At 32.1% G+C, this 9,851-nt stretch overlaps 2 protein-coding genes and 1 non-coding gene across 3 annotated transcripts; all 3 read left to right on the forward strand.

Annotated features, from left to right (window-relative positions):
- The first annotated feature begins 422 nt into the window (after window positions 1-422).
- LOC129939369 (uncharacterized) lies at window positions 423-854 on the forward strand. Its single transcript, XM_056047358.1, has one exon. The coding sequence runs from the start codon at window positions 423-425 to the stop codon at window positions 852-854; it is 432 nt and encodes a 143-aa protein (XP_055903333.1).
- A 1,522-nt stretch (window positions 855-2,376) lies between these two features.
- Window positions 2,377-2,449, forward strand: Trnak-uuu (transfer RNA lysine (anticodon UUU)). The gene has a single exon. It is a non-coding gene; the product is annotated as a tRNA-Lys (tRNA).
- Window positions 2,450-3,046: 597 nt separating this feature from the next.
- On the forward strand, window positions 3,047-3,394 carry LOC129941779 (cecropin-2-like). The gene is made up of 2 exons (XM_056050504.1): window positions 3,047-3,216; window positions 3,294-3,394. Exons 1-2 carry the CDS (start codon window positions 3,118-3,120, stop codon window positions 3,384-3,386), a joined length of 192 nt encoding a protein of 63 aa, XP_055906479.1. The 5' UTR covers window positions 3,047-3,117; the 3' UTR covers window positions 3,387-3,394.
- Window positions 3,395-9,851: the final 6,457 nt, after the last annotated feature.

A 9,851-nucleotide genomic window follows, 5' to 3' on the forward strand; every position in this document is an offset into this window, starting at 1 on the left:
CAACAGGACGGCGCTAAGTGCCGATGTTTTTATAACATTTTCAAAAAACAAATTTACTGGCGGACCAGATACTATATACACCATGTCACAAAAGTCTACATACGATGCGAAATTTCTTAATCATTTTGTTGAAATAAGAGAAAGCTTTTTTTGTATGCACTTTATGCATTATAAAGTATTCTAATATTTGTAAACAACATAAAATAGTAACATTTTCTTACACACCGCAATAAAATCTAAAATAACTGAAAGGAGACGCAAAAGAAATGTCACAAAAGTCTACATACGATCATGAAATTGGCCGAAAATACCGTTACCGCGAATGAAGGTAAATATTTGCATGATTACTCGTGTTGTCGTGTTTGAGTAACGTATCGTGCATTTAGTTTATTTTTATTTTGGAAGTATTATAAAAACATAAAATGTCTGGCAGAAAAGAAATCTCATCCGAAGTGCGAAAAATCGTTATAAAACTTAAAAACGAAGGAATGTCAATGGCGAAAATTGGGAAAAGCTTGGATTTATCTAAGGCCTCAGTTCAAACCATCATAAAAAACTATAACGAAACGGGTCACTACGATAGTAGGCCAAGAAGTGGACGGCCGAGGAAGTTGGATGATCGGACGATGAGGAAAGTTGTGCGAAAAGTTGTGGAGAATCCAAAACAGAGTGCCATAAAACTTGCGGCTGAACTGCAATCATTTGAAAGTATAACAGTTCATCCCGAAACTGTTCGTCGTGTACTAAAAAGGTCTGGTTTGAGCTCACGAGTAGCAAGAAAAAAGCCATTGATAAGTTCCAAAAACAGAATTAAACGATTGGAGTACGCCAAGAAGTATGATCCAACATTCTGAGAACGAGTGATATTCACTGACGAATGTAAATTTAATGTTTTTGGACGAGATGGAAGGTCCAAAGTATGGCGAAAGCCAAATACAGCGCTCGCCTTGAAAAATATTTCTCCAACTGTTAAACATGGAGGGGGATCTGTTATGGTATGGGGATGCATGGCGGCGAAAGGAATTGGGGAGTTGCACTTCATAGACGGGATAATGGATCGGCATAAATATCTTAACATTTTAAGGACAAATTTAGTCAGGAGCTCACAGAAATTGGACCTTGAGTCCAATTATATATTTATGCAAGACAACGACCCCAAGCATAACTCGTTTCTCGTCAAAGAGTGGCTGCCTTACAACGTTCGATCAAAACTTGAACATCCCCCACAATCGCCTGACCTTAATGCTATTGAGCATCTATGGGCCCACCTTAAGCAGAAGCTTAGCGAAAGGACCGTAACATCGGTTCCAATGCTCAAAAGTGTTTTAGCTGAAGAATGGGCCAAAATTTCACCCGAACTTACCCAAAAACTAGCTCTTTCTATGCCATCACGATTAGGAGAGGTGATAAAAGCAAATGGTGGCCCAACACGTTACTGATAGCTACAAATTCATTACCAAGTAACACCGTATGTAGACTTTTGTGAATACCAAAAACAGACTCGTATAACCTTTTTCTATTTCAGACTTCCAGTTTTGAAGAACTTTTTGTTATTTTTTATTTATTTTGTTATTTAAAAGAAATGTGAAATATTTTAATGAAAAAATCTTATGTTGACTACTTTTTTAATAAAAAACAATACAATTTGAAATCGTATGTAGACTTTTGTGACATGGTGTATATTAATTTGGTTTCACGTCACAATATATGATATAAAATAAATTAATGAAACTGAAACAAATTATTTAATGGCTTTTAATAACTCAAACAAGCTGAACGAAATGTTGTAAGCAAAAAATGATATTACCTCCAACATAATTTAATCAAACGATGAATAACGGTTTTGACAAGACGTACAAAAAATAGCCCTAAAAAAAACCTTTCTAAAGATGGTAAAAATTGATTTTCTCGAAAATCTTGTCAAAAATTAAGATATGTTAATATTCTTGGTAACTTAAAGTTAATTTTTTAGAATATTCCAATTGATTTTTTTTTTTTTTTAAATATGAAAACTTCAAAAAGAACTAAAAAGTGATAAGAAATGGTATTCGACTAAAGTGATATGAGAACAAAGAAAGATATTGATATAAATATTTTGTAAAACTTGTTTGTGTTGGATCCAAGCTTCTTTTTTATTTTGAAAAATTCGCAAAAGAAATATTTTGTATGATATTAACAACCTTGAAGAATAGGTAGTTCATTTTTAATCTAAAAATAGCGCGAAAGTTTCTTCCTCATATTATTAACATAATCACAATAACAATGTCGATGGTGATGCAATATTATTATTATATTATATTATATTATTTATTTATAATACAGCACAAGATATGAGCCTAAAATCAAAATGATTTTTTGACTCCCATAAAATCAGTTGCCCGGGTAGCTCAGTTGGTAGAGCGTTGGACTTTTAATCCAACGGTCCAGGGTTCAAGTCCCTGCTCGGGCGTATGTTTTTTATTATTTTTTTTATTTTAGTCAGCTTATTCTTCATGACTGTAGGTCTACAAAATTGAAAAATGTAATGTTAACTCTATTAAAGAATTTATCAAAAACGGAAGCGTGTTAGGCTTTACCTATAGTTGGTACTTTTTTATCAATTGAAGTATGAATCCATACCGCGTCACAAAGTAATTATTAGATTGTACCTTTTTTAATTGAAATGATATTCATAATGTGACAAATGATTATTGTTCCATTCGACAGAATCATAATTAAAAAAGAGAAGCGGAAATACTTTAAATACAAACTTTTGTGTGTCTCTCTTTCAAACAAAATTTAAATGAATCATCTTGAAGAATTTTAAAATGATGCTGTGGGGGGATGGCGTGAAGATTAAATTGATTGAAATGGGAATGGGAATTATTCTTTTGGTGTCTATAGAGGGGATTCCCTTTTTATGGTACTTTTATTTTGGAATTCCTGCAGTACAATGGCTTATTGTCTTAATTTTCTTAGACTTTAGATCAACCAATGATCTTTTTATTAAACCAAAAAGTATTTAAGAACGATTCTCTTAAGAAAAAGTGTCATTCTCAAGTTCGATATCAAAAAGAAAACATTTCTTTTACCGACTTAAGAAATATTTATATTACACATATTTTCTTGCTATTAACAATGAATTTCACTAAAGTGTTTCTATTAGTCGCAGTAATTTTTGCTATCTTTGCTGGCCGAACAGAAGCTGGATGGCTGAAAAAGTTTGGAAAACGATTGGTAATATCTGCTTATTTATATATTATTCATTTGTTTTAACTTATTTATTTATTATATATTATTATTTTCATCAATAGGAGAGAACTGGGCAAAATGTTCGAGATGCGTCTATTAAAACTATAGCAATTGCTCAACAAGCTGCAAATGTTGCTGCAACTTTAAAAGGATGAATCAGAATTACCAGAATTAATTATATTTTAAGAAATTAATTTTTATTTAAAAAGTATAGTATTGTAGTATTTATATTTTATAGATTATAAGTTTTTTAATAAATCTTTTTTGAAATAACATGATTAGTTTTAAATTATGTAAATTATCACTTTATTTATTTATTTATTTTCATCATCAATTAGGATTATAGTTACTCTTACAGACTAGCGAAATACAAAATTTGTCTTAACACAAATTTTAGTTAATTTGCCAGAAAGAATAATTTCTCTGTCACAGCAAGATATTGGCTCGTTAACAGCATAATTTACTCTATGAAGTGCCTCATGGAATAAATAACGATTTCTAATCACTCGAGTTTGAACATGCAAATTTATAAGACACAATAAAAACGGACAGTCAATATGATAGGATAAAATATCTTTAATAAACATTATTTATTTATTTATTTAAATCTATCAAGTACATCAAAACTTTCTTAGATTGATAAAATAATACATATATATACATAGATAACAAATTAAGTTCAATAACAGCTAAAATATAAAACTTATAATGAATTTAATATTGTGGCTTTACAAAACTCTCTATTAATGTTAAAGTCGATTAAATGAAAATTTTGATTAAAATAAAAACAAGAATTGGTTATGGGGTTATTCTGGCCATAGTTGGTGTAATGTCTAGGGATGCTGAAGAATTCATTTTCTCTAGGTCTAAGGCAGCGTTGAGGTGCATAAAAACCAAAAGAAGAAAGCAGAGTTCAACAGTCAATATGACCAGATATGACATCATGAGCAAACATAGTTAAATAGTACGATCTCCTTTTATCGAGGGGCTTTAAACCAATAAGTTGACATCTCGTTTCATACGAAGGCATTTGCGGATATGAGTAAAGTTTGCGGAGAGCAAATTTAGTGAACTTTTTTTGAACCCTTTCAATGCGAAAAATAGTTGTGTTGTGGTAGGGGCACCAAACAACAGAGCAATATTCAAGAACAGAACGAACTAGTGCAACGTACAATGATTTAAACGTATACGGATCTGTAAAATCCTTTGAGTTTCTCATAATAAAGCCAAGCAAAGCGTTAGCTCTAGAAATTATATAATCAATATGAGAATTAAATTTAAGCTCAGGGTCAAAAATAACCCCCAGATCTTTTTGCAAATATAACCTTTTAAGACTTGTATTGGAAATGGTGTAATCAAATATTATTGGAGTTTTTATTCGATGAAAAGTCATAACTGAACATTTATTAGTATTCAAATGTAAGCGATGCTTGCTACACCACTCGGTTACACTTTCAATATCACGTTGAAGTTGAATACAATCTTGCAAGTCTCTAACTTCCATAAAAATCTTAAAATCGTCTGCAAATAATAGCTTTTCAGCTTTTAAGATAACAGAAGGTAAGTCATTTATAAAAATTAAAAATAGGAGTGGGCCAAGATGGCTTCCTTGGGGCACTCCTGAATAATTATTTATAGTTTTAGATGAAATACTACCTACTTTTACGGATTGAGTGCGATTTATAAGATAGCTTCTTATCCATTTTAAAAAATTTGAATGGAAACCCATGCCTTGTAATTTACATATAAGAACGTTATATTGAACGCGGTCAAACGCCTTAGCGAAATCAGTGAAAATGACATCTACTTGATTTCTAGTTTCCATGCATTGAAGGCAATAACTAGTGAAGGTTGACAAATTTGTCGCAGTTGACCTTCCACCTACAAAACCATGCTGAAATTCTGATATAAAGTTCTTTATCAATGCATAAATTTTCTTTTTTACAATAGCTTCAAAAATTTTAGGTATGACTTGAAGCTTAGCTATTGGCCTATAATTTTCGACTGCCTGTTTAGATCCAGATTTATGAATTGGAGATATGAAGGAGTGTTTCCAGCAATCCAAAAACACACCTTCAGTAAGAGAAAGATTGAAAATTAAATGAAGAGGAATAACGAAGCAAGATTTTAGTTTTTTAAGAAAGATTGGAGGTATATTATCTGGCGCAAGGCATACAGAGTCTTCAAGAGATGATAATTCAAAAAGAATCTCTTCATTTGAAATTGATAAAGAACCCAAATCCAAGGTGGAGCTAACTTCACTTAGAAATTCAGGATCAGAATCCTCCAGAACAAAATTCGATTGAAAGTAGCTTGCAAAAAAATCGCAGATTTGACTAGGATCACTACTAGTTACTTTGTTATAGCTCATAGTTGATGGTATACCTGAAGATTTCTTTTTTGTATTTATGAAACTCCAAAAAGCTTTCGAATTTTTTTTTATTTTTGATTCAACTGACCAAAGATGCTGCCGGTATAAAAATCTTTTAAGGAATTCGTATTCTTTTCTTAATCGGCAAAATTCATTTCTAAAAGTGAAATCAATTTTGCTTTTTTTTAAAACCCGATACATAGCATTTTTTAGATTAGAAAGTCTTTTATGAAACCAAACCGGTTTACCAGAGTTACAACATGTTTTCATAGGAACAAATTTAGAAAAAACTTCATCTACGACATTCCTAAACATTTTATATTTTTGGTTTAAACCACCACTGCCAAGAACACTATTCCAATCAATAACCGACAAATAATTATTAACATCATTATAATCGACTTTAAAGAAATCATATTTGAACGACTTATCTAAGCTATTGTTAACAATGTTCGAATTAATATAAGAAATATCAAAATTAACAATTAATGCCTTGTGGTGTATTCCACGATTGGCCAACAAATAATAATCAGGTTCTGTTACAAAAGCATCAAGCTCCATATGTGTAAAAACAAGATCAAGCCACCTTCCCAAATTGTTCTGGATTGAGTTAATCTGCACTAAATTTAAAACTGACAAAGAATCAACGACTTCAATTTCAAAATCTTTGAGAATATTATATGCAATTAAACATTTATCATCTTCGGAGTAAGACCACTTAATATGAGAAAGATTAAAATCACCCAATACAAATAAAAATGAATTACAATCTAAATCATTGGCTATGTGTTTAATATTGGAAACATGAGCTGAATAAATACTTACTGGGGAATTCGGTGGTATATATAATACAAAAAAATATAATTTAATATAAGTATTATCAATAGAACGAAAAAAATCAATTCTTACACAAATTTGTTCAATCAATTCAGATGAATCATACAAATCAATTTGCCTACTAATAAAAGATGAATTAACTGCGAACAATACTCCTCCTCCTCGCGTAACACGAGTTGCAGCTAAGCATCGATCCCGTCTGTAGACAACAAATCTCGCATCAAACAATTCAGACGTAAGTATATTCATGGTGAGCCAAGTTTCAGTGAGAGCAATTAGAGGATATGGAGAGTCAGCCAAAGCAACATAGAAATCAGTTGTTTTCGATCTCATGCCACCCACATTATGATAGTATAGCGCCAAATTAAAAGGAGACAAGTGAAGAGGCAACTGAACAGTAGTATTAGGATTAGATGCTGGTTTGCGAAACATGAGCTTATAGTCAGCAATAAAACTAAACTTATGTATTTTAGTCTTACTCGTAAAATATCGCCTGATATTCCTATAGTTTTTCGTTCACATGAATGTACTAATTATCAACTGTGCAATAAGAACTGTTTTACAATTGAAATTGTAGAAGACTTCAAATACCTAGGTATTACTTTTGACCAAAATTTAAATTGGACCAAACACATATCGCTTTTAAAGAACTATCTGTTTTCAGCTAATCGGAATTTTTATCATTTGAGGAAACACTGCTCCTTGGAAATGTTGACTATGGTCTACTATGGAATTTTCCATTCAAAATTAGAATATGGCATTTGTTGCTGGGGTGGAGCATATGTGAATCATCTTAATCAGCTAACTGTCTTACAAAAATCTGCGATTCGAAATGTTTGTAAAACGCATCGACTAGCTAACTCAATGCATTTATTTAGATACCAGCAAGTCCTACCTGTTCGTCATTTATTTTATTTTAAAGTCCTCAAAGAGTTTTTTAAAAGGTCAGGTTATCTGCAAAGTCCGATTTCGGACCTTAGAAATCTTCGCAGCAACTCTGCTTACTTGGTCAATATTCCCTTTTTTCGCACCACTAGTTACAGAAACTCTTACCCAATTATTTCATGTAAACTGTTTAATACACTACCGGTTAACATTCGCAATATAAGAAATATGAACGTCTTTTTGAAAAAAATAAAAATATGGCTTCTTGATTTGGATCATCATGCTATCGAAAAGCTAATTCAATTTGCAATTTAACTAACCTTGTCTCTGAATTGTTTCTTTAATTCTGTTTATTTTTGTATTGAATTCTATTGATGAATAATAATGTTTAATAATAATGTTTAATTGTAATAACCTTTAATTGTACACCCCACACAAACAATGTATTAATTAGATGTGCCATTTACACTATTTTTTTTCTTAAATAAATTATGGAACTAACTATTCTTATTTATATATAAGTTATTAAGGATTACCATGTAGTTTTTTTGTTAATAAGAATAAAGAAATTTGAAATTGAAAATTGAAATTGAATTGAGAATTAGACAAAAATGATACTGAGCTTATGTCCGGTCTTCCTGAAGCCGTACTCCTTCGTTTTTTAAATCGAATCGAAAGGCACGTAGCTTCGTTCCTATAGGCCAGATATTTTCATGGTACATTGCATCATTGTATTCAGCTGGAACACCAATTTTAAAATTTATGAACTTAATATTTTCTTCCAGTTCACCTCGTTTAATTAGCTTGTAGCATGAAATTACACTCGGATTTAAGTAGAGAGCAGCAGCTAAGTGATTAACAATCACTTCACATGAGATAGAAGGTCGGAAACTACCAAGGTGAAACCAATTTAGTTTTAGCACCACATCATTTTGAAGAATATCACAAGAGCCTCTAACAGTTCTGGCAAAATGATTTCGATTGACAACCTTACGTGCGATAGATTCATTCACAGCAGCTGAACCATTGTTAAATGTAACAGCATTTCCACAAGCATTTAGAGCGTCAGCAACATCATCAACATCAGCAACGACAGCAACATCAGCAACAATTATAGTATCAGCAATACCAGCTCCAACGTCGTCATCAGCAACACCATCAGAAACGTTATCACCAGCAAGATCAGCGAAATCAGCAACATCCGCACCCAGAGCAGCATTGTGCACACCAAGAACACCAGCAACACTAGCAGTAACAGCACCAGAAACGTCATCAGCAATATCATCAGAAACAGGCATAACACTACTATAAGTACCATTAGTATCATCACCAAAATTTACAGTGGCAACCTTGTTTGCGACATTTAAAGTGTCATCACTGGTAGTGGGTACTTCCACAGCATCATTAAGTGAACGAGAATCATCATGTTGTGTATGAGTAATGACCGTTGCAGTTTTTGCTTTACTTTTAACAAGTTCAGAGTTAAGCGGCACATTATTATTCGAATTCACATTTATTGTTTTGTTGTCAGCTGTGACTGATACCGATGAAGATTTTTTATTTGCAGAAGAGACTGGCTTAGATTTAGCATTGCGCAGGGGTAAGGGGGTTACGTTTATGGACTTAGTTGTTTTGCGTGGTAAAGCAGGCGATGAAAAGCTTTTATTTATTACATTAGAATTGACAGAAGTATTCAATTTTAGCTTAGCTTTAGAGCGAGTGTTCACAGATTTAATAGCTTTACTTGTGCAAGCAAAAGAATCGCGGAACAACTTGAACTCATTATATAGATTATTAAGCTTTTTGGTTAGAACATTCAACTTCGCATCACAATTGGGAGAATTATAATTGCTGCATAATTCACACTTCCAACAAATGTTATTTCTTTCATTTAAAAATTCGATCACATTATCATTTAGTTTTAAGCAATTAATGTGAAAAATCAAATGACATATAACACACGACACATAATCGACATCGGTGGTTTTGTTTTCGCAAATAAAGCATTCATTAGACATCGTGATAAGCACAGACAGACAATTTAATAGCAAGATTCAACCGTGTGATACGAGAGCAAGTTATTATGGAAAATACTTTGCGGCGGTTTTCTAAAGTCTGAATGCTAAGAAGTTGACGTCGAGAATTATAAGGTGGCATAGCATCAACGTTCCATTTAAGTTTATAAATAACTAATCTTGTAAATTTTCTTTGAATTGAATTGAAAAAATCAATTCTAACAGAATGAGTTTTGTAAAACAGATTTCATACCACACAGCAGAAATCCAGAACTGATCTTACATAAGCAATGTAAGGCGTTTTTAAGGTATAGAGATCACTTAGACCTTTAGAGTTGGGGAAAACAAATTCAAGCATGGAGTTGGCATTATCAACTACGCATTCAAAATGATTAGCGAAGTTGAATTTATAGTCAAAAATGACTCCCAGGTCTTTTTTGGTTGAGACACTATGGACAAACTTTGTTCTCGATATGATAATCATATTCAAAAAGAGAAAATCGCTACTTCCA

Source organism: Eupeodes corollae, chromosome 1 (genome assembly GCF_945859685.1).
Source record: "Eupeodes corollae chromosome 1, idEupCoro1.1, whole genome shotgun sequence".
Classification (NCBI taxonomy): Eukaryota; Metazoa; Arthropoda; class Insecta; order Diptera; family Syrphidae; genus Eupeodes; species Eupeodes corollae.